Source organism: Aptenodytes patagonicus, chromosome 12, assembly GCF_965638725.1.
Source record: "Aptenodytes patagonicus chromosome 12, bAptPat1.pri.cur, whole genome shotgun sequence".
Classification (NCBI taxonomy): domain Eukaryota; kingdom Metazoa; phylum Chordata; class Aves; order Sphenisciformes; family Spheniscidae; genus Aptenodytes; species Aptenodytes patagonicus.
The window spans coordinates 6,689,382-6,714,820 of record NC_134960.1 but is presented as its reverse complement, the minus strand read 5'-3'; the positions used below and the strand labels follow the sequence as shown (position 1 = coordinate 6,714,820).

General features: G+C 42.9%; 1 protein-coding gene across 2 annotated transcripts; it reads left to right on the top strand.

Moving 5' to 3' along the window:
• The first annotated feature begins 220 nt into the window (after positions 1-220).
• TBC1D9B (TBC1 domain family member 9B) lies at positions 221-24,744 on the top strand. 2 transcript variants are annotated; one of them, XM_076350476.1, is made up of 22 exons: positions 221-381; positions 3,037-3,147; positions 6,140-6,258; positions 7,314-7,542; positions 8,183-8,441; positions 9,109-9,316; positions 9,449-9,661; positions 9,823-9,984; positions 10,600-10,750; positions 11,152-11,366; positions 12,119-12,236; positions 14,012-14,297; positions 14,862-14,991; positions 16,165-16,263; positions 17,101-17,169; positions 18,350-18,590; positions 18,957-19,022; positions 19,177-19,248; positions 19,660-19,710; positions 20,769-20,816; positions 21,270-21,376; positions 22,306-24,744. In XM_076350476.1, the coding sequence occupies exons 1-22, from the start codon at positions 264-266 to the stop codon at positions 22,996-22,998; spliced, it is 3,765 nt and encodes a 1,254-aa protein (XP_076206591.1). In that variant the 5' UTR covers positions 221-263; the 3' UTR covers positions 22,999-24,744. The 2 variants fall into 2 exon arrangements, with proteins under 2 accessions (XP_076206591.1, XP_076206592.1); XM_076350477.1 differs by lacking the exon at positions 19,660-19,710.
• Positions 24,745-25,439: the final 695 nt, after the last annotated feature.

Here is a 25,439-nt window from a genome sequence, read left to right as displayed (position 1 = left end):
ACTCCGGGGAGCGGGGCTCGAACCCTCGACCTCGCCGCTGGGGAGCGGCGGCCCTCGCTCCCTCGCCACAGCGGCAACATGGCACCGCCCCGCTGCCGTGAGGGGGCCGGGCCGCTAGAGGGCGCCGTGGCCGCCGGGCGCCGGCGCGGCCCCGTGACCCGTCGGCGCGGCGCGGCCCGGCCGCTCCCCCTGCGCCGCCTCCCCGCTCCGGCTGGGCCGAGCCCAGCCCCGCCGAGCCGCTCCGCCGCGGCGGCCCCGCCACGATGTGGCTGGGGCCCGAGGAGGTGCTGCTGGCCGGCGCGCTGTGGGTCACGGAGCGGGCCAACCCCTTCTTCTTGCTCCAGCGCCGGCGGGGACACGGCAAAGGGGGCGGCCTCACGGGTGAGGCGCGGCGGGGCTGAGGGGAGGCTCCGGCCCGGCCCGGCCCGGCCGCTTCGGGGCCGGCGCTGCGCGGGCAGGGGGACTCCTGTCCCGCTGCCGTGTCCCCGCAGGGCCCGACCCGGCTCGGGGTGGGGGGCTGAGGGGCCGCCCCAGGACCGCGTCGCGGGTCCCATCAGGGCGGGGCGGGAGCTGCCCGCCTCGGTACGGCGGCTGCTGCGGGGCTGGGGGTATCCGGGGGCGGGGGGGGGCACGCAGGCCCCGCCGGCTGGGGTGAGCCCGTTCCGTCCTTCCCCTCGCTTCTCCTCGCTGCGTGTAACCCCCGGAGAGCCCCCGCCGTCAGCGCCCAGCCGCTGGGACGCCCTCGGCCGCGGTGGGAGCTGACGGCGAGCGGCGGCCGCTGCCTGCGGCACCCGCAGACGCCTCCGCGCCGTGCCCCGTCCCTCCGCCCGCCTGGCAGGCGCCCGCTTGCCCCCGCGGTTCGTGGGAGCTGTGGGCCGTGCCTGCTGCCTCCCGGCTGGGTCTGTGCAGCGCCTGGCGCTGCGGGGGCGGTGGGGGGTGTCTGTGGTCAGGCCTCCCCGAGCGGTGCTGCCGCACAGGGGGGACAAATCGCTGTAACGGGTGGCTGGGATGAGCTTCTTCCCTTGTCAGAAATGGCTTCTTTGTTATACTCGCGTCGCCTTGAATGATTGAGGCGTTTTCTTTGTATCTTCTTTTTTTGGTGTGGTTTTTCAAGATTTAGAGGATGAAAGCGAGACATAGTTTTTAATTAATACCTGTATGACAATTGTGCTGTGCTTGGGCCGGGGGTGAAGTTGTGTGGGTGCAGCCCAATGAAAACTACCCCTGTGTGCGTATGCCCGATAGCCATGTTTGGTGACAGAAACCGTTAAAATAATGTTACTGTGACCAAGGCACAATGTTAACAATAACAAAAAATCCCCTCGCTTTTAAAACGCTCCATTTATGTGCAAAATGCTTACATGGTTAATGAGTAACAAAAATGTGCTTTTTACGTTTGTGAGTTATGCACAACCAGTTTCATGTATTAGCCCTGTTAACCAAATATACTAACTACAGAAATGACGCAGCTGATAAACATCCTTAGCATATTTCATCTTCTCACAATGTTCAAAATTATTTTGAATTACTCTGTTTTATGTAACATAACTTACTTGTATAATTTTGCATGTGGGCATATAATTGTATCTGGAATTTCCCAGGTTTTCACAAGAAGAAATGACACCTGGTGCTATTCTGGAAACATTTAAATGGATCTGTTCTTACATGGTTGAAGCTTTGAGCCAGTTTACTTCTTGAGCTAGTTTAGCTCAATGAGAGAGTCTTCTTCAGAGCTCCTACGTGTTAAAAGCCACGTGTCCTCCTTAAGGAGCTGTACAACTGCAAGTTGACATTTTAGAGTTAGAACGTAGACATTCAGCCAAGCTGGGAAGGTGTTTAAGTTGCTGTTGTACTCAAGTTGTTAAACATGTCTTGTTACCGGTCCATATGTCAATATTTGACACATTCAAAATGACTTTTTAATCCGTATTCTGCCTAAAACTGTACACAAGAAACCTGTAGCCAAAACTGAGATCCTGCGGTGCTGGATACATACGTGTTTGTTTTAAGGATTACCAGATGAGCTTGCTATGGATGGCGTTTCTCTTGAAGTATGATCAGTGGTATATTCCTAATCTATTACTTACTTGGATAGCCAAGAGAGGTGAAGGGGAGGAGGTAGCATGTTGCATGATAATGAATGAGATATGGATGAGTACAGTTTGCTCACACTTACCCAAACTATAGGGAATTGAGCCTGGGCCTCCCAAATAGCGATCCAGAGGAGCAACCGTGCTCCCTCTCCAAGTTCTAATGTTAGAAAACTTCTAATCATGAGGATGTTGCAAAATTAATTTGCATTAAAGATGCTCGTAGTACATTATCTAGAATAACAAAGCAAAGTATCATCTTAGATACTTGATTTATCTAGTAAATAGATTTAATTGAAATAAATGGATTTGCTTTACAAAGTCTGGTGGCTGTCAGCATTTATTCTGGAAGTGCCTGCTTTTTTATTTAACATCATATAAAAATATTTTAATTTCTGTATTACCAAATTTTGATTCTCTGTCTTCTTTCTTTGTTTAATTGAAGTACTTCTAGAAACATCACTGAAACCTGTGAGTACCAGTTTTTCTAGAGCTATTCGATTCCATTTTGGATGAGTTGTCTTACTTACTGTTTGCATAGGTGATGCTGAAAGATACAGCGTTGAAAACTCTTCTGTGCTTTAGTTTAGTAGGCTTAAAAATCACTATTAGCAACAGAAACTCCACAGAGGAAAATACATTTCACTTTTATTAGAAAACTCTCCTAGGAAGGTGGAGGATTATAATGAGGTTTAGTAGACATTTAATTTCCATCTAAACTTTATCCACTACCAGTGGGACTGGCTGTAGTTGGTTCATAGGTAATTTGCTTGCAGTGACTGGATGTATGCCTTCATTTTCTCGACCAAGTGCTGTTGCTCTTCCATCACAGCGTACATGATATGAACATCGGTATTTTTCTGTAGTGTTGATCCTGTATTTTTACTTAACCCAATTCTTGGTTTTGGTATTACATTGTTTTAATTTCTCTCTCTTTGCCTCCTAGGTCTTCTTGTGGGAACATTAGACGTGGTTTTGGATTCCAGTGCCAGAGTTGCCCCATACCGTATTCTGCACCAGACTCAGGACTCTCAAGTGTATTGGGCAGTGGCGTGCGGTATGTATTGATGTGACTCTTGTCAGGGGCTGGATTTGTGTTACTCTATTATCTGTTTGGTTCAGATGATCAGTTATCCCACAAAGGAGTACTGCTCAAGAAACTTTCTAGAGCTTCTGGTTGGGTAGTGGAAGATGCCAGAAATGAAGAAAATTCTCAGTGTTGTTTAAACTGTAGTTTAGGAACTTAAGGCTCTGTAAAAGCTTCCCTTTCTGCAGATGTTACGAATTTTCTTTCTTCCAAGGTGTATCTGTTTGCAAGGTCATAGTGAAATTGTTCAGAGAATAAAACCGTGATGATAAGATTGCGGTGGGATGGTGAGTGTTGTGCCAAAACCTGCTTACCAGGAACACGGTACAAGATAGGAACATGTAAGGTCATTCAAGGTGCCAAACACTCTTTGGGGAATCTCTTTACTGTCTTGATCCAGTTTATTTTTTGCTGCTATTTCTGGCCTGTAATAGATATTTAGATATACTATCTCTGTATAATATATTACAATGGTATTTTTTTAAAACATCAAGAATCCTTGGCCTCTTTTACCTGAGAAATGTAACTGCTGTATTAGAATATCATGGTACAACCTTCTAAGATCTGGTGGTGAACATTGATTAAGGCTTTAGGTCCTACTGGTTGCTAAAGAGAAAATACCTTCAGACATATCTGTTAGGCTGACTTTGTTTATAATAAGAATCTTCACTTCTCATTTTGTGGTTGAGACGTAAAAGCTGAGCATGAAGTAATCATTTGCTAAGCCCACAGATGTGAATGTCTTGTTTTCCCTGTTCCCATCTTCTCCCCAGGCAACCAAGACAATATTCTCCCTTGCAGAGCTACTTAAATTCTTCAGAAGAGAGGTTTAGAAGTTGCTGTGTTTCACAGAAACTCACTTTGCCTTTTGAGGAGGCAGAGAGGAAGAAAGACAGAAAACAAAATGGCAGGCCAGAGACTGCATAGAAAAAAGCAGAATATTTAGTGGCCACATATGGTGCAAATCTGAAATTTTACAGTACCTTGACACTCAATGAGTGTGTTATTTTTGTACAATTTCAGGAGTGTTTAGTTGATATCCTTTATATCTCGGTTACTTTTAAGTAATGCAGCATGGTAAAATGAGATGGGCTATATAACAACTGAATGGAGTTCGATAAATTATTATACTGGAATAAATACATTGTCTTCATCCAAGGTATTTTTTTAATCATACCTGGTTCTCATTTTACTGTCAAAGTAAGAGTACTGGCATCCACTTAAAGTTATAAAATGTATATGGCTCCCTAGTTGAAAAATGCATACATTTTATTTACAGTTTATCATGCGTAAATACTAGTGGGCAGCATTCTGGTCATGCATGCAGCTTTGGCCTTTCAGCACTTTGGTCTTACAACTCTCTTTGTAGGAATTCCAGAATTTTACTCCTTCATCTATGTCATTCTAATGTTGTTCTTAGAAAGGCGTCAATTATTGAGGCCTGGCTTATTTTAGCAATTTGTCTGCTGTCACTTGGTGAGAGATGCAGCTCATGAAACAAAACAGAACACAGACTTTATTCCCCTGCTATTGTTGCTGGACCTGTGGGTTTTTTCCACAACCAAAGCATCCTATAATTGATAATTCTGTGCTCTTAAAATAAGCCATTTCGTATTACTCAAAATCATTTATGCTTTAAAAACATTGTCAGAGGGCTAGGATAGATGTCAAGTAAACTTATACACAGAGGCAAAAGAAAAAATATTTGTTCTCTAAACCATTGGGCTGTACACACAAACTCAAATTCATAGCCCTGCACTCCTTTGAGACAAGACAGCTTACTTGCTTCTAGTTTTTGGTTTCAGGTCCTGGAGTTATTTTTGCTTATGAAACCACAGATTAGCTGGTGTTGGGTTTTGTGGTTAGGTATCCAACTACAAATATGTGAAGACTATTTAATTGCTGAAGCTGCCTTTTAAAAAAGAAAATCAGGTAGAGCAATAGCTTTAGGGAACTGCTTGTGTTGTCTGCTGCTTTCTTCTTTTCCATCATTAACCACATGGAGGGGTCTAATGTACTCGCAGAGAAATCGAGTAGTGGGAGTCACGCTGTTAACATTTTTAGATATCCCACTGCTTTTGTATGAAACTTCAGAAGATAAATTTACTGGAATTTGGCAAAGAGAAACTTAAAAACATCTTTGATTTGCATTTAAACAGATTTCTTTTTGTCTGCATTTAATGATGTTTCTTATCTTGTTAAAAAAAGATTAATTGCTTTTTTATTTCTGCATTTTTTTTCTGTCTACAAGAGAATATAGTGATAGCTGTTGATAGAGAGGAAGAAATCTTTTAGTAAACACAAATCTTTGAAATAATTAATGGCAACTAACTAAGGCAACTTTCTATAGGAAAGGTCTTTAAATTGGTTACACAGTGAAGCTTATCCTTTGTGAACTCTTGTGGACTTATGGTTAAAGACAACTAACTGAAATAAGTTTTGCTGAGACATTTTTATTTAAGAAAGCAAATAACTTTCTGATATGTGAATATTTTGATTGCTTTTTGTTTTGGAATTATACGCTCTCTGCTGACCATTGCCCCATGGAAAATGGAACCTCTTTGTAGGTGTAAAAATTTCAGTTGTTCTGAAATTTCAAGGTTCTTCTGAAAGTTCATTATTTTTATTCTTGAATACCAGGAATTAAAAGGGTACTTCTCTGGAACATAAGAATGCTTTTTGTCTGGGAAAAAAGCTGTGTTTAGTGTGCACTAGCAAATAGGATGATCTATATTGGTAGTGTGCTGATTATCCTTGGTGGCAGTGGAGACATTTCCTTAGAAACATAATGTTGGTGTACATAAAATATCCTTAACATGTATACAGTTGGTGTGTTTGATTTGTCCTGATCACTGCTTGGTAATGATTAGTTTCCTGCTGTGAACTTGGCTTAAGGAAAAAAGGCCTTGTTCTAATTTCTTTTTTCTTTGCTCTTCCCATCATCTTTCACTCCTTCAATTAGGATCATCTCGTAAAGAGATCACAAAGCATTGGGAATGGCTGGAGAATAACTTACTGCAGACTCTGTCCATCTTTGATAACGAAGAAGATATCACCACCTTTGTCAAGGGCAAGATACATGTAAGCGACATGTTTCCCTGAAGGACTTCCAGATCCTGAGAAAGAATGGGGAGGGGGTTTAAAGAATTTTTTACCCTTGGGAGGGAGCAAGAGCTCCGTTGCAAAACTTCTCTCTGCTCCCTTTTCAGACATACATACATTTGGAATTGTCATGGAATGCATACAGTATTATGAGCATCGTGTTACAGTCATAACACTGGACAAATGTATTGGGGGGGGAAAGGTTATGAGCAGTAGATCTCAAGGAACAGCCTGCTTAGGATGCTCCTACTAATTAAAACATAATACCTCTTTAAAATCCTTGCCGATTATACCTTTGATGCAGAGAGAATATTTAACGAGGGTTCATCTAGCAACAAATATGGGAGAGAGAATTCTAGTTTGCAAGCAATGTATTTGCCCTGCCACGATGGTCTAAAAGGCATCTAGGTTGTAAAGGAACTGCGCCCCAACTTCACTGACTTCTGAGTCAGACAGGTGTCTCTGCTTGTTGTGCAGTTAACACACTTCAGATTCCCAGCCCGCAAATTCTCCAGAGTAGAAACTTATAAATAGAGTTGTTTATTCAACAGCAGCAATTTGAGTCTTTTCCAGTACTCCAGTCAGATTCTTTGTATTTTCTCTGTGTGTGTCTGTGTGTGAGAGAGATTGTGGTCATTTGTTTTTCCTTCTGGCCAGTCAAGATCTGACAGAGTGCGGAGTTCTGCCCTTCCTGGCAGATGATCCTCTTCCTGTTGAAGCAGCATGTTTGCAAGTGAAAATAGACTTCAGTTCTCCTGCAGGGTGTTCAAAGTGTTACCAGGCCAGCCTTGAGAAACTCAGTCAAACATTAAACATGAATGCTTGCTGCGCGTGTTCAGGAGTAGATCCCAGATCATAGACTCCCCGACTATCTGCTCTGTCTACATGTCTTTACTATTTCTCTAACGTGACAGGAGAAATGATAACTGCTGTGTCGTTATTTGATTGCTGCTGTGACCTTTTGCTGTATATTATGTCTGTCAGCAGGCATGTTCCCTTCCATTTCTTCTCTCTCTCCTCCCATGTCCTTTCAGGGAATTATTGCTGAAGAGAACAAGAATGAGCAGCCCCAGAGTGAAGAGGATCCAGGTAAATTCAAAGAGGCTGAACTGAAGATGCGGAAGCAGTTTGGGATGCCAGAGGTGGAGAAGTTGGTCAATTACTATTCCTGCAGCTATTGGAAGGGGCGTGTACCCAGGCAGGGTTGGCTGTACCTCACCGTCAATCACCTCTGTTTCTACTCCTTCCTGCTGGGCAAAGAGGGTGAGTTATAAGCCTGCTGGTTGTTTTTCTGCCGTATCCCATGATCTTTTTGATGCAATTGATCTTTTGTGTGAAATTTTTTTTAAGCTGACAAGATTTTTTCCTTTTAGGAATCCTTTGAGCTCTAGCTCAACACATAGATCAGTCCTTGCACTCATAGGCACTTCAGTGATATTTAGACTGAATGCCTGAGTCATTTTTCAAAACGTTTCTCAAGTTGTACAAGTACACCTGAAGTTTTACTTCAACTGGATTAGAGAACCAAGCAATATTTTTACCTTGGTGAGTTTTATTTGGAACCACTGCCAGGACCCAGTATTTACAAAGTTTGAACTCCTGAGTCCAAAGCTAATTTGCTGTAAAGAATGAATGAAAACTTGAGTAATTGTAGTTGAAAACATTTATTGGATGGGAGATAGTCCTTTTGGAACTGCATTATTTCTAGTCTAGTTAATCCCAAAGATTATTTCCAAGTATCTTTGGAGAACCCAGTAAAAGTACGAAGAAAAGAATTGTCCATGTGTAAGAGGGGAAGAATGCTGCTACACTGAGAGCTTACTTGCTGCTTGAGTTTAATTTGTTTGTTTGTTGTTTTGCCTCGAGTTGTAATAGTAGGTTTTTTAAAACTTTTTTTTACCAGTGACACTGGTGATCCAGTGGGTGGATGTAACTCAGCTAGAAAAAAATGCTACGCTGCTGTTCCCTGAGTGCATTAAAGTAAGCACAAGGGACAGTGAACTTTATTTTTCCATGTTTCTCAACATCAACGAGACATTCAAGCTGATGGAGCAGTTGGCTAACATTGCTATGCGGCAGCTGTTGGATAATGAGAGCTTCCTGCAGGACAAATCCCTCCCAAAGCCCAGGAAGCCTCTTAAGAACATCTCTGCATTAAAAAGGTATATGTTTCCAGCAGTGAGAAGAGAAGATAGATAACAGGGGATTGTAATAATAAATCTGCATTACTGTGTAGCTCCCAGGTGCCGCTGGGGTTTTCTCACTCTAGGGGCTGCATCACTTACTTCAGTCATTAGCCCTCTGCCTATTCTTTTTTTTTCCCATCCCAAATCAGTACAGAATTCATACACACTCTCATGTCTTTCTCATGCATGACTAGGCACTGTCAGAAGGAATTTTCAACTAGAAACTGTTGAAAATCTCACTTTAAAAAAAAAAAAACCAAACGTTTGAAAGAATAAAATTACATCAGCCCCTTTGTCTGAAGTTGAAGATTTATAAAAAGGAATATACATTTGTATTGTAATAAATCCTCCCGCTGAGGACTGTTCTCTACAGTTTCAGAATCTGATCTGATGTAACATTTAAGTTCCGCAGATGCACTTGCATATTTTATCTTGCATTGCAGGACATACCTTGTCAGTGAAGCATGTCTGAAGGCTGAAAGAGGAGTCAGATAAGGGGTGGCATCTCAGTTAGAGAAATGAATACTAAGAATACACAGCACAGTCTGAAGGTTGTGATTGGAATGAACACTTAACGTTAGTGTTTGAGTGGGTTTTTCAGGTGAGAAAAAACCTCTGGGGACTACTCTTTACTTTTCCCCAGGGACTTGGATGCTCGAGCCAAAAATGAGTGCTACCGTGCCACTTTCCGGTTGCCCAAGGATGAATGGCTGGATGGACATACAGACTGTACCTTGTGGACACCATTCAACAAGATGCATATTCCTGGCCAGATGTTTGTTTCCAACAATTACATCTGTTTTGCCAGCAAGGCAGAGGAGGCCTGTCATCTCATCATTCCTCTCAGGGAGGTGGGAATTTCTTAGTTGTATATTAAGACTACAGGCCTTTCTTGACTTCTGTGTGCTTCTAGCTTTTGTGCGGTGCTTTATAGATAATGGAGAATCTGCTAGATCCAAATGGCCCTTGTCTTTGTCTTCTAGGTGACAATAGTTGAGAAAGCAGATAGCTCCAGTGTCTTGCCCAGCCCTCTGTCCATCAGCACTAAATGTAAAATGACCTTCTTCTTTGCGAATCTGAAAGACCGAGATTTCTTGGTACAGAGAATCTCTGACTTCTTGCAGAGAACGCCATCCAAGAAACCATGCGGCAGCGACAGGGAATGGAAGTGGAATTTGGCTGATCCTGGTTGCGAGGTACTAAGGAAATAGCTGGGAGGAGCATTTGTCAACTTTTCAGCGTAATGCTCCTTACAGTGTGTTAACAGTGCTCTACCAGCAAATGGTGTCTCTTTGTTAGACAATTAGCAGAGGAGGGAGGCTGCCTGAGCTCAGATGCTTTATGTTCTGTTGTTCAGGAGGTTCCAGAGTTGCCTTCCAGCAGCCCACTTGCAGTTAGCCCCACATCTGCTCTCAGCAATCGACCTGTCAACTTCTGTGCTGGGGAAGTACCAACAGCCTCACAGGGACTACTCAAACTCTTCAGAAGAAATTCCGAGGAGCTCTTGGGACCCAAAGGGGTAAATAATATTTTAACTTAAAACAATTAACTCTAAATAGTTTGCAGTAGGTTGCAAATATCCTGTCTTGCTCTAAGACTCTGAAAATGCATTTTATCCCTGGTCAGTCCTGCAGTATCACTGCTGTGTCTGTTACAATGATAGTGCCGCATAGATGTAACCTGACCATCAGCTTACTTTATCAGTACTAAGATACCCGAGATATTTGACTGGAGGCTGAGAAATTAGTGTTACTGTGCTTCTGGGATGTAAATTCATGTCTGTGAAGAACTACTCTTCTTCAGATCAAGAAAGCAGAGAACTGGTATCTCTGGTTGGTAGTTAATTGTCTTAGACTATGGTTCTGCTTGCATTTATGTAGAGACTTGCAAGGTGTAATGTCATTGCACAGCCCATGTTAGCGTTGTAAAGACTTGACTTTAAGCAAGGTCAGAACTGATTCAGAACAGTGTAGATTAGCATACACCCTTTTGTTCAGCAGGAAGAAGAAAGGCTTTAAATGTCACAATGCATTTCTCTTGTGAAGTGTAGGCCTGAGTATACCCAGAAATCACCTGTCCTACAAACATAAAAATGCATTAATCTCCTAAAAAGGCCATATTTGTTCCTGTGAAGGCAAAGGAGAAGATGAAGGAAGAGTCTTGGAACATTCATTTCTTTGAATATGGGCGAGGGATGTGTATGTATCGCACTGCCAAGACTAGGGAGCTGGTGCAAAAAGGAATCCCAGAGAATCTTCGTGGAGAGCTGTGGCTCCTTTTCTCAGGTAGGAGTTTGTGCTGGATACTTTGACAGCTAGCAGGAATAAGCTTTCTGCACGTCTCAAAGGAAAAGGTATAAATCTTAGCTCATTTCAGAAGAAATCAATCACAAGTTAACTCCACCTGAATGATACTTCATGGTGTTTTTGCCAAAAATGCAGTGATCGCATTCCTGAGATGACTTTCTTTATGAGCGTAGTAGCTCTTTGGCCTCCTTTGCGTTTCAGGGTTGGGACCTAGACTCTAACATGATGATTTAACAATGAGTTTGTAACTATATTTTCATATCTATTTATAGTTGATGAGTTCATATAGTGCTTCCTGGCTGCCTCTTCTCTGAAACCGTGGGCGTAAAATCTGTATTCCAAAGCTCAAGAGGTGAAGCAGTATTTGTTTGTCATTACAGGGGCTTGGAATGAGATGGTGACTCATCCTGGTTACTATGCAGATCTTGTGGAAAAGTCAATGGGAAAGTACAATCTTGCTACAGAGGAAATTGAGAGAGATCTGCACCGTTCTATGCCAGAACATCCTGCCTTCCAGAATGAGTTGGGAATTGCTGCCCTCCGGAGAGTCTTAACAGCTTATGCATTCAGAAATCCAACAATTGGGTACTGTCAGGTAAGAAAGAAGTCTTAGGCTTGTTAGTCCTACATGGTGACCATGATTGACTTGGACTTTTTCTGCAGTTTTTTGTTCAGTTTCAAATTTTTCCTTCATGCTGTCCCTGTGGTGGTGTGAGAGTTGCAACATTACCACTTCTTTCCTACTATCTTAACTGTCCTTTGGATACAGCATTTAAATAGGCTTTGCACATTTCTGTTAGGCGTAATGACAGAGTCTTTTACTAGTTTTCCTGCTAGAGCTTTCTCTAATTCAGCAAAAACATCTTCTGGTTTCGTTAAAAAGAGCAATTAAATCAAATAAGTGATGATGCACATGGGCAGTATATTGAAAACGAAGCCAGTTGCTGGTTTGTGAAACAACTCAGTGGAAATGCAGATTCATTTTGTGCATTGCTGTGGTATTAGAGGTTCTCGTTATGTTGTTCTGTTATGACCAAATCGTTACAAAGCTTTTTATGAAAACTTTGAAAATTATACTTGGTCACATTGATTAACGAAAGTGCTTGACAAAAAGTAGTTATATTGTTTGCTGCCTCACAAACAGAGGAACTGAAACAGGAAGGTAAATTGGCTCAAGGTCATCTATTGACTCAGATACCAGTAAAAGCTGGAAATAGATGTGACTCTCAGTGACAGTTTTGCTGTACTCATGCTTTTTAAGTTTAGCTGGTCTGTATTGACAGAGCTTTCATGAACATCTTCATGTTTCTCTCCTGTATCTGCATATTTAACTCTGCCGGCTCGTAGGCCATGAACATTGTTACGTCAGTACTGTTGCTATACTGCAATGAGGAAGAGGCTTTCTGGCTCCTAGTGGCTTTATGTGAGCGGATGTTGCCAGATTACTACAACACAAGAGTAGTGGGTGAGTCTTTGTCAAATTCATCCTGGAGCCTGGCTTTTCAGCTACAGTTGCACCAGCATCTTTCAGGAACATTTTGTTGTTCAGAATGAATTAAATGTTGTCTTAGACAGGTGTACTCTGCGCTGGGTAAAAAACTGGCTGGACGGCCGGGCCCAGAGAGTTGTGGTGAATGGAGTTAAATCCAGCTGGCGGCCGGTCACGAGTGGTGTTCCCCAGGGCTCAGTTTTGGGGCCGGTCTTGTTCAGTATCTTTATCAATGATCTGGATGAGAGCATTGAGTGCACCCTCAGTAAGTTTGCAGATGACACCAAGTTGGGCGGGAGTGTTGATCTGCTCGAGGGTAGGAAGGCTCTGCAGAGGGACCTGGACAGGCTGGATCGATGGGCCAAGGCCAACTGTATGAGATTCAACGAGGCCAAGGGCCGGGTCCTGCACTTCGGCCACAACAACCCCATGCAGCGCTACAGGCTTGGGGAAGAGTGGCTGGAAAGCTGCCTGGTGGAAAAGGACCTGGGGGTGTTGGTCGACAGCCGGCTGAACATGAGCCGGCAGCGTGCCCAGGCGGCCAAGAAGGCCAATGGCATCCTGGCCTGTATCAGCAATAGTGTGGCCAGCAGGAGTAGGGAAGTGATCGTGCCCCTGTACTTGGCACTGGTGAGGCCGCACCTCGAATACTGTGTTCAGTTTTGGGCTTCACTACAAGAAGGACGTTGAGGTGCTGGGGCGTGTCCAGAGAAGGGCAATGAGACTGGTGAGGGGTCTGGAGAACAAGTCTTCTGAGGAGCAGCTGAGGGAACTGGGGATGTTTAGCCTGGAGAAAAGGAGGCTGAGGGGAGACCTCATCGCGCTCTACAACTCCCTGAAAGGAGGTTGTAGCGAGGTGGGGGTCGGTCTCTTCTCCCAAGTAACAAGCGATAGGACGAGAGGAAACGGCCTCAAGTTGTGCCAGGGGAGGTTTAGATTGGACATGAGGAAAAATTTCTTTACCGAAAGAGTGGTTAAACATTGGACCAGGCTGCCCAGGGAAGTGGTGGAGTCCCCATCCCTGGAGGTATTTAAAAGACATGTAGATGAGGTGCTTAGGGACATGGTTTAGTGGACATGGTGGTGTTGGGTTGACGGTTGGACTCGATGATCTTAGAGGTCTTTTCCAACCTTAATGATTCTATGATTCTGTGAAATGTGATGGATTTTAAAGATGATGAAGCACAACCCTGTTCCCTTTAAAGTTGCAGGTGTGTGATGGAGACGTAGGAAGAGACGCTACAGGCTACCAAGGTAGTAGTACTACCTTGTAGTAACAAGAAAGATGAAGTCACTAAAAATTGGTAGCAGGAGGGGCCATTAGCAGTAAGGAGACATATCTAGAAGAAAATTACTGTGTTATTCTTTTACCCATCTGAATGATGTATTAAATCTTTGGAATAGGCTCCCAGGAAAGGTTCGTGAAAGCACCGCTTCATGGGCTTTTAAAGTTGGTCTGTATAAAAGAGTATAGTTTGATGTAAATCCTCCTTTCAGGGAAAACGCATAGATCAGTGAGAGATTTCTGTTTCTGCATGCTCTGCAATGTAGGAATAGTCTCTATCTATGTTGTTTTTACTGAGAACAGGGAACAAATCTAAATAAATGTGTTAATTTTAGTTCTGATGTTAAGAGGCTTATATGAAATTAAAGTGAACTTATGCTATTTTGTTTAATAATTGATTAGCTTGGATATAGTACCATGATACCACCAATTTGAGTTCTACCATTGTTTTTGTTTGTTTTCCCAGGTGCATTGGTGGACCAAGGCATCTTTGAAGAACTTACACGAGAGTATCTTCCACAGCTGTCAGAAAAGATGCAGGACCTGGGAGTGATTTCCACCATATCCCTTTCCTGGTTTCTCACTCTCTTTCTCAGTGTCATGCCCTTTGAGAGTGCCGTGGTCATTGTCGACTGTTTTTTCTATGAGGGAATCAAGTTTATCTTGCAGGTGTCATTGGCCATACTTGATGCGAACATGGAGAAGTTGTTACAGTGCTGTGATGAAGGTGAAGCCATGACTATTCTGGGCAGGTACCATTCATTGTTCTTATTTATAACTGAATAGTAACGGTACAACAGCTGAAATTAATTTTTGGCTCAAGTATGGAGGAATCCCATATTTCTGGAATTGTTTGCTTTGCAGCATAATGCACTCCTGCTTCTCGGTTTGAATTTGAACTCTGAAGGGTTGTTTATCCAAAATTCACAGAAGAATTCTGATCAACTATTAAGAACAGGTCCTGGCAGCAATTGCATTCTAGAAACATAAAACTTTATCAAGCAGATTATCTCCCAAGTGTAATAAATGTAAGATTTTCGTGTTTGAAATGTGAGTCTCTTCTACGTGCAGCAAGTTCTTCATCTTACTACTTGAAGCCCACTTTAAAAAGTGTAGATACCCCAAAAATAGGGTGAAAATTGACTTTACTTCAGATACGTTGAGGGTAGCATTGCAGGTTAGCTGGGAAAAATTAAATTTTCCTACATGTTTAGATTAATGATACAAAGAAGTTGGGAATGATGAGTTTAGGATATTACTACTTTTCCTGGACACTAATCCTGGAGTCTTGCATCTGTTCTGTTTTTTCCCCACAGATATTTGGACAACGTAGTTAACAGACAGAGCGTCTCTCCCCCTATTCCCCACTTGCACGCCTTATTGACAAGTGGAGATGACCCGCCACTTGAAATCGACATCTTTGAACTCATCAAAACATCCTATGAGGTAAGGTTCTGGCTTATGTTTTGCCCAAGAGATTTTTCTCTACCAACATCCAGTTTTATACTTTGTGCAGCCTGAATTTGAACAGTGTTCATAGCTTGAGGTGCTCAAGGAGGGCAGGCCCAAGCCATTAATCCTCCTGTTTGGTATGAGAAGAGCACTGTTGGCTATTGTGGATTACAAAGAGTCTCCCCACCACCAGTGGAGACTAAAACAAAGACTGCAAATAAGTAAAAATTACAGACCAGAGATTTCCTCCTGCTTTGCCAAAAAAGTCTCCGTTCTTACTTGTATGCGAGGATTGTCAGTGCTAGGGAGTTGCGGGGGGGAGTTCAGGGTAAAAATTGTGAGGTATACTGCAGAAACATGGAAGCATCCCAGTTCATGGGCACAGGAATCCTGTTCTGGGATCCACATTATAGTAATAGGAAGGTGACCCGAGAATGGTGGCAATGCTGTTGAAATACCTCTGCACTGGTGGAGGTGTACCTCATTATTCATACTGAGAACAAACTTGTAAAAAATTTGTATCTGAATGATGGAAAGAACACAGGTGAGAGAACTGATGTTTGACAGTTCTCTGCTACACTGTGGTAACTGTGGATTCGTTTCCCTTTTTATCTCCTGTTCTTCATCCTGTCCCCTTCCAGCTGCTTACAGTCAGGCAGCTATCATTTTGCTGTGTATTTTGTTTGTTTCTTCAAATCTGCCATCTCTGTTCTCAGTTTCTTTTATAAGAGAGTGTCACCAAATTCATCTTACTTGTCTGACCTAGTCAATAGAAAAGCCCGTTAACTTTGGTGTTTCTAGCTGAATCTCATATGGGCCCTATTAAAAAACAGGGCTGGAAGGAATGACAACTGGTCTATTCTCTGGTCTCTGCCACAGTACAGGATCTGTATTTCTGTCAGTCCTGACAGATGCTTTTTCAGCTGTTCTTTAGAAACCTCTGATGTTGGATTTCTCATGAATTCTGAATGACTTCTCTTGCAGGACATGGGTGAATAGCGAATAGAGCTCAAGTGTTTTCTCATCTTTTCGCTGCTGGTAAAAGGCTTCTAGGGGTTTTAGATCATCTCTGAGGGGATAGTACACTTGTTAAAGAACATGTAATTGAACAGGGGTTGTTCTTTCTTTAGGAGATGATGTTGACCTGGTCTGCTTCCTTTCTTGTAGAAATTTAGCAATTTGAAGGCAGAAGACATTGAACAAATGCGTTTTAAACAAAGGCTGAAAGTGATCCAGTCTCTGGAGGATACAGCCAAGAAGAGTGTGGTATGTGACTCCCAGATTGAATGAGCTACCAAACGGCGTATTAATGGAATGTGTTTTGCTGTAAGCATCTAGAAAGTTCACGCTGTAGCAGACCCAGTTTTAAGTGACTTAAAAGAATTGCAGTTCATGTGAAAAATGGATTTACTGGCTGGAATAATGGATTTTCAGTTTTCTTCTTTACATGGTTCTAGTTAATCTAATAAAATGGATTGAAGTGCTGGGCCACGATTGGATGAGATATTTGGCATGGAGGGAGATAAAAAACGACTTGTAGGCCTTGTAATAGTCTCCACTGCCTAGCGCTGTGTGTTTTACCGGTTGCCTGGAATCTTTGAGAAAAGCTAGCTAGCAGATAATTATTTTCCGGCCATTTAGAGAGTATGCTAGCACATTAGGGAATTTTACAGAAGGGTTCATGGCCAAAGGGGAGTATCCATATCTACTGCAATTATCTCCTATGTCCTAGGTGAAGAAACCTCATCCGCATGTTTCTTTCACTGTTGTTTCTCAATGCATCTGAGTCAAACATACGAAGATAAAAACAAGAGGGAGGGGCAACACAGTCTGCACAGTCAGGTCTGCACAAACAGGAAATAAGCGCAGTAATTTTTTCTAGCTGCTCAAAATGTCAGCAGTTTCTGCTTGACCAGAAACTGTCCTCCTGACCTGTAATCTATAGCAATGGGAGGTATTAGAATGATTGTTTTCCCTCCCGTCTTGTGTCATATCTCCTTACACTTGTTCTCTTCTATGTTACACAGATTTTTCAGTGACTCATATTTAATTTCTCTAGCTTTGAAATAAATTGTTCACTCAATATTTTCTCCCTAACTATAGGTCCGAGCTGTGTCTAGTGACATTGGCTTCTCTATTGAAGAACTAGAAGAGCTGTATGTAGTGTTCAAGGTAAGAAGCTAGAGTGACGAAGAACGTGTTCTGACACAGAGAGAACAAATATCAAAATAAGTTGAGAGGGAAGCAATGTCTTAGGTTGGATTAAGAATCAAAGCAATCAGAAACAGATGTGGCATTCTGTTCTACATGGTTATACATGGTGCCAGTGAGACTGGCCCTATTACTATCCGATTGATTTTGCCCCCCACCCCCCCCCCGCAAGATGGCCAAAACACATTCACAGTATTTGAATGATACTTACTCAGAAAGAGATCGTGGAATCAATGGAAAGGAATGTGACATAGCACTTAGAACAGGGAGCTAGGATTGACTGTACCTCAATTTTTCTTCTCAAGTTTGCCATTGACTTGCTCTGTAATTGTGACAAAATTACTTAAGTGCTTTGCCTCTATTTGTCAATGTATATATTTTTAAAAGAGTGGTATTACCCAACTGCATTTACCAAGTCCAGTAAGACTTTGAACAGAGGCAACAATCCCAGCTATCTGTTTAAACTACCTTGTTGGAGAAAAAAACAGATTCTAGATTATTTCCTCGTGACTGAATTGACCTCTTTGTCACACTGTGATGAAATTACTAAAGCTAGACAATTTTCCTTCCCAGTAATTACCTAATAATAAGGTCCCAGTTTGTATCAGACATTTTTGTTATTAGCCCCTTGGTCAACAATTTTACTACTTTCATTGTTTCATTTAATTTTATTTCTATCACCCATGTTTACAAAGGTCTTTATATGTGGTATCTCAATTTTCTGTATTGAGAAGTATTGACAATGAGTTTTGCAAGTCAATATTGACAATCAGTTTTGCAAACTGAGTGCAAACTCAGTTGCACTGTGCTGCAGACTCAGAAAGAGAGGCTTAGTTCTAAAACCTGCATGTTCCTTTGCAGTAAAGCCTGAGTGTCATTTTGTTCAGACCTGAAATAATGTTTTTTGTATTTTTCACTTAAAATTATTCTTTGTGCTTTTTGTGAAATCCCTGTCTCTTCCTTCATTTCATATTATTTTATAGTGAAGTAACACTAGGAATAATGGGGGAGATAAACAGCGTGTCCTGAAATGTCTCTTCTCTGCTTACTCAGTGCTATTCTTGAGCTATAACAAAGTCTCTATTCCTGTGAATTGTTGTACTGTAGTATAATCTGACCTATTAATCCTTTCCCTCCGAAGGCAAAGTATCTGATGAACTGTTACTGGGGAAATAATCGTGCTGCAGCTGCCCGCCGAGATCAGAGTTTACCCTACCTGGAGCAGTATCGCATAGACATGGAGCAGTTCAAAGAGCTGTTCATCAGTTTGACCCCCTGGTCCTGTGGCGCACATACGCCTGTGCTAGCAGGCCGTTTGTTCCGGCTTTTGGATGAGAACAGGGATTCTCTCATTAACTTCAAGGAGTTTGTGACAGGGATGAGTAAGTGATGCTTTGGAGATGATGGAATATTGCACAAATTGTTTCTGTCCTTTTCCAAGTAGAGAACTAAAAGGAGATAGTGATGTTTGCACTATCATCAGGGGAGGGTGACAGCCTTACAGGAAGCCTCAGACAGAATAAAAGATGCCTTTTTGCTGCTAGGCAGCCTCCCGTTTCGGGAAACAATAGGTGGCAAACCAACAAGATGCAGTTTTGCTGTAGATTTCTTTACTGCTTCTGCACAGGGCTTTGTGCAGTTAGCGTTTCCTCATCGCATGTGAACTCATTCTGGTTTGAGCCTGTGAGCAGAGGGTGATTCTTTATCCTAATTGCTATTTTCTTAACCATTTTTTTTTTTCTTCGCAGGTGGGATGTACCATGGTGACCTCACTGAAAAACTCAAAGTACTTTACAAACTGCATCTGCCTCCCGGTGAGTGATTGCTTTCATATATCACTACCGTTGAGCATGGTCTGTTCTAACATGCAATTGAAAAGAGATGCCTCATGAATTTTGCTAATGAAGTGGGTGATAATGCTGTTCAATTAGCTTAGAGATCTTAACATTTCCTTCTCTGTAAATACAGCTCTGAATCCAGAGGAGGCAGAGTCCGCTTTGGAGGCCACAAGTTATTTCACAGAGGATGTTACAACAGAAGGTAATACAACACTGCTGCCTTTACCTCCCAGTTTAGGCAGGAGTTGCAGCACAAATCCATGTGCTATGAATAGTGATTTTTTGCAAAGCATGGTCTTGCAGTTGGCAGTATGTTAAGATTGCCAGTGTGTTTGAGTTCGCTGTCTTTGTTGCATGATGGGAAAGAAGTTTGGAGCTTAAACTGCTCAGCGCCCATTTCGTGCAGGACCCCTCTGAAGCACAGTTACACACTGCTGAGGAGGAGCAGTGTGCTTTTACCAGCCCCTGTCTCCCATCATAATTTAGGTTTTTTCATGCAAGTCTCATTGTCTCTCTTCTTGTTTTTGTTTCCTTCTCTGTGTCTGTCTGTCTGGCCTTTTCTTCTGTTTTATCTGGGATATTGTCCCCTCAACCCCTTTTTCTGCTGCTCAAGTATCTCCTTTTGTCTCAGAGCTGGATTTCTGCCTGCACTGTGAGTCTCAAGGTCAGTCCATGGATTATGTGCATGCATTGAGCATGGCTATAATGCTGATATCGTCTGCCAGCACCAATGTGCTATTTTAAATACTCTGAAGTTGTTGCTGCTGCTCCTCTTTCATGACACTCCCACTATGAATAAAGTGCTAGATACCTTTCAGTATATTCTACCTATTGTGTTTCAACCTTGGTCAAAATAGGTTTTGTCCGTCTTCTTTCAGTGGGGTTTCTCTTGCCGTAGAAACTGGTGGGGGGAAAATACGCTCGGAGCAGAGTGTTGGGGGTGCTAGGCTTGCTGGCCTGGGTAGATGATACCTGTGCCTCCTCCACAGTCTTCTAATTTAAAGGAATAAGGATGCATGCCATTGAATTGTAAAACTGTTAGTAGACTAATCTACTGTATTTCTTAAAATACAATTTTAGGGATTGTCAAATAGGAGGTCAAAGTATGTCATTTGTACTAAATGTTTACCAAAATATAATAATGCTCAAAAAAGATGTGAGTGAGTAAGTAGTTGTGCTGTTTGGTGCTAGATGGCTAACTTAACAGTCTGAGTTGAGCAAAGTCTTCCTGTAAAGCCTAGTGATAATGTGAGGAACCAGAAGCAAAGTTTGTGAAGTAAGACTCTGCAAATTGAGTGTCAGTTCAGTCAGTGAATAATGGTGAGCGTAGATATTTGTCACATATGTGCTCAGTGGTGGTTTGGGTTTTTTCCATTCATTATCTTGCTTTGGATAACAGAACTTCCTTGTCTTTAAGCCATGACATTGCTTAGCTGTCTTTCATATCTGTTTCACCCTTTCTTTTAAGAGTTCTGCCCTCTACCTCAGCCCTTCAACCCGCTTTTTCAGTGTGGCTTTTTATCCAGTTCATCCCAGCAGCCTCTTGCTTCCATCCTGTTCTGTTCACTCCTTCAAACATGATGTGGGAGTGTGAGATCTAACTTCTATTAAATATATTCTTGTAAGATTTTAATTTGTATATGAGTTGTCTTATGTTCTTCATGTCTTGTATTGCTGAAAATCAGCTATTAATCATTCTTTTACAATTCCATAATTATTTAGAAACCCCAGAAGATAAAGGAAGGAGAAATGAGAACGGTCCAGAAAAAGGTAATTTCATCATAAACAGACCACATTCTAGACTTGTCTCTCTCGTATTATGAGCTGTTCATTGTCCTTTGCTGTATCAAGGAGACCTTTCAAAGTGTCCCTTTTGGACAGAGGTAGAGTGGGATGTGAACCGGGAAATAAATCTCTCTTATGCCTTACTGCTCTGACTCTTTTACATACCAAGATCATAACATTTGTAAAATCACATTTGGTAAGTTGTCAGCTCATAGAGTTAATTTATGAGAAGTCAAGCTGATGCAGCAGTGTTAAAAGTTGTGCTCTACTGAGCTGGATCAGATAAACCAGCAGAAAGCAGTGCAGCCATCCTGGTAGATGCTTTCCTGAATTGTCAATAAAACCTGCTTCCAGCATGATTTTTGCTGGCACAGCATTCACTTTTTAAGTCTGAAACCATTAACCACCTGACAGTAGTGGCCTGGTCTTGCCTTGCAGAGGAGAAAGGTACCAGTCCACAGGACTATAGATACTACCTGAGAATATGGGCCAAGGAAAAAGAGTCCAAGAAAGAAACCATTAAAGATCTCCCCAAAATGAGCCAGGTAAGAAGTGAATGTGAAGGTTTCCAGTTAGATGACTGACGGTTTAGTGGGGAATTCAGCAGTATGGGCAGCCATTTTGTCAGCATACTCAGTCCTTGCCTGTAGATTGCCCTGCTGTTCTGGTCTGGTGAGCTTTAGAAGCCTCTAATTCCACACGTTTGTGTCGAATTCCTCAGTGGACATGGACAAACTGCTTTGTTTCCAACAATCAAATATATTTGATTTTCTCTGCCTCCCAGACCAATTTTTCCAGTAAGATCTGCAATCTATGTTTTCCCTCCAGAGCAGTGTGTTTCAAATATGCTATCAGTCATATAAACTTGTTTGGCTTTTTTGGTTTTGCATCGCCTCAAGTTACAGCTGCTTTGTGGAGAGCGAAGAATGTGGTTACAGGAAAGAGTGTCTGATGACTGGTGTGATCTTTTCTGTCTCTAATTTCCTTGATGGGTGCTACTTAAACCAGTTTGGAAATGCTTAAAAGCTGACCACGGAAGAGTAGCAGGACAGAAGTAAAACTTTAGGTTTTCTCAGGTGTGAATATGTGACTACTCTCTTCATCTGTCAGCAAAAAAGCCCACCACCATTAAATTGCTAGCTGTGTCTCAATTTAGCCGCTACGGCAGAGAGAGGAGATTTTGCCTGTTTTGGACTGTTCTGAATCAGTATAATAAGTTGCCACTTACTTGGTGGGGAGGCAGATAAACAAGGAGTCAGTGAAGATGGTGCCTGTTGCTTCATCTCAAGGAGCGTCTGGACGAAGGTTTTAGTCATATGGGTTTGTTTTAGGTAGTACTGCGAGGAGCAGGGAGTTGGACTCAATGATCCTTATTGGGTCCCTTCCAACTTGAGATATTCTATGATTCTATGATCTGCCGCTGTCAACTTTTTTCAGCCTGAAGTATGATTTTTTTGGTCTTTGTCTTTTAAAGGAACAATTCATAGAGTTATGCAAGACCCTTTACAACATGTTCAGTGAGGACCCGGTGGAGCAAGAGCTGTACCATGCAATTGCCACTGTAGCCAGTCTCCTTCTGCGAATTGGGGAGGTTGGGAAAAAATTCTCCAGCAGGCCCATGAAGAAGTCTGAGGACTGGAAAGCAAACAGTACCCAAGATCCTGTGAGTGAAGAGGAGTCACCAACGTCTGAACAGAGTCAGAATTCAGCAGTGGAGCAGCAACCCCAAGCTGACCATGAGGACAAAACCTGTGGAGATGCCCAGCCTGAAAAAACACAGCAGGAGAACCAAAGTCTAGGAGATGTGTCAGGGGAAGGACAAGGCTCTCCTTTACAGCTGCTATCAGATGATGAAACCAAAGATGATATGTCCATGTCTTCCTACTCCATGGTCAGCACAGGCTCCCTGCAGTGTGAAGACATTGCAGATGACACAGTCCTGGTTGGTTGTGAAGGCAGTAGTTCAGCTGCCAGGTATGGTAGTACCGTTGATACTGACTGGTCTATCTCCTTTGAGCAGATCTTAGCTTCCATGCTGACGGAAACAGCCCTTGTAAACTACTTTGAGAAAAAGGTCAACATTCTGCAAAAGATCAAAGATCAGAAGAAGGTAGAGAGGCAGTTCAGTTCATCCAGCGACTATGAACTTTCCTCCGTGTCAGGGTGAACTCAAGAAAGCAGGATTTGTCTTTGGGAGATAAAACAGGGAGATAATGTGGCAGATGGCAGGATGGTTTGGTATTTTGTGTTTGGGGTAATTTTTTGTTTAATCAGAGACCAGTAACTACACAATTACAATAGATTCCAATCGATAAGGGGCTTCTGACAGTGACTGTTTTGTGTAGGTGCTTCTTTGGCTACTGTGGCTGACAGAATTAGATTTACATTCTCAAGAGCCATTAGAACCTAATAGCCCCTGACATACAGAATTACCACCATAAATTATGCATGTCTGCCCTTTGCTATCTTTTATTTTAATGAAGTCTTATTTCAGACAGTAACTGCTCCTTGCCTGCCCTCGTTTGCTGTAGGTTCCTGGGTAACTTGCACAGCAGATGCAGCCTGGCTTGAAACCACATTCACCTCTGGCTGCCAATCCGAGCGCTAATGCAGTGTAGTCAAGTGCTATAGGACCCTGACCTATAAATAGTCTTGTAAGTTCTTCAATGCTGTTCTGTGACTCAGCAGCTATAATGCAAATGTGCCCCACTGCTCAGATCTGCAGGTTTCTTTCAGATGTGATTTGGCATTTTCATAGTGTATGACCACCTTTTTTTCTCCTTCAGCATTCAGGAGTTTTCAGACAAACCTGGTTTTCTAGCATTTGCTTTTCTAATTCTTTGAAAGCCGTTGTTTTTAGTTGGTCTGGGAAGGAAGCCACAAGCTCCTTGACTTCAGTGCAGAAGTAATATTAGGTCAATCAATGGGCTCATGATGGTTATAATGAGGAAATATGTTCCTAAATTAGAAGTGGGTGAATCAGCCTCAGTGTTACAGGGCAGTGGCACACTGGTCTGCTGGACTTTCCCTGTTGGTACAGAAAACAGTCATTGTTTCTTGCTGATGCTCCATTTTTACTAGCTAATGATGGGTCCAATTTTTAGGAGGACCCCTAAGAATACTCTGATCAGTCAGCCCTCACAAACGCTTGGGGCAGGAAGATGTGCAGGAGCGTTGTGCCACCTGCAGCTGCTCGGTGTGTCCTTTCTGAACATCTCCTGTACAAAGAGTCTAGCAATGGATGTGCTCTTAGAAACTACGACGCATCAAAGGGCATTTATACCTAAAGAGGAAGAATTCAAAGCAGTGTGGCCCTCTGCCATCAGCCCATTATGGGAAACGTCAACAGACTAGATCTCTTTCCAGTTAGAGACAAAATAACTGGGCGACTGAGTGACTGCTCTTTTAAATCAATTAAGACCAGAAGAAACTAAGAGTTAGCCTTCTGGTAGTAGGGTGTGCGCTCCGAGGAAGGAGAATTAATGCTGTTCCTACAGATAAATTCATCTCAGTACGCAGGCACCTGCCTTGCAGGGCCGGGGTAAGAGATGATGCTGCTCGGCGAGAGCAGACCCTGCACTGAAGGCAAGGTTTGCTACAGCTTTTGGCTGGCATTTGGAATATAAAGGATGGGAAGGACACGTACGGTTGGATGTTCCCATTTAACACTACTCGGTGTGCTACTCAGTGTTAATTCCTCCTTGTGATGTTCTCTGTATGTATTCACAGCTGGTACATATTTCTTATTTCACTGCCTCCTCTGTCCTGCATCACTGGAGAGCAGCCGTTAGTAAAACTGCTTTTACTAATTATTCAGTAATTTATTGTAATTTTTTAAAAGTACAAATAATACATGTGATTTTACACTGTCTGTCTTATCTGTCATGTACTCAATAAATGAATCAGAATCCTATAGGCAACCTTGACTGCCTTTTATTTTTCTGAGCTCATGGAATATTGCTTGTTCCTTGTCCATGGTGGTTATCTAAAAGAGCAGATTTCGTGTGACTGGAGTCTGACTGGGTTTTTCGTCCCTCCTCTCCTCCTCTCCTCCTCTCCTCCTCTCCTCCTCTCCTCCTCTCCTCCTCTCCTCCTCTCCTCCTCTCCTCCTCTCCTCCTCTCCTCCTCTCCTCCTCTCCTCCTCTCCTCCTCTCCTCCTCTCCTCCTCTCCTCCTCTCCTCCTCTCCTCCTCTCCTCCTCTCCTCCTCTCCTCCTCTCCTCCTCTCCTCCTCTCCTCCTCTCCTCCTCTCCTCCTCTCCTCCTCTCCTCCTCTCCGTATTGCTCCATATATTTACTTTTTACATAACACAGACTGGCGCAGCTTCAGGTAGGTGCAGAAATGGCTGTTGATTATGCAGGTGCAAACACGGAATGTTTTTCCTCCTGGAAGAAGGTTACCGTTAACATCCAAACACGCACCCAGGCCGCCCTCGCAGACTGTTGCTCTGTCGACTGCCAGGCGCTGCATTAAGTCTTCCCGTTTGAAGACCGCCCGGGCCAGTTAATTGGGTTTTTTTTAAGAAAGGGTCAGAGGCTGCTTGTAAAACAGCCTGATGCCTTAGCTGGAGCGGTTCGTCGCTGTCGCGATTTGTCCCTATGTAACGCTCG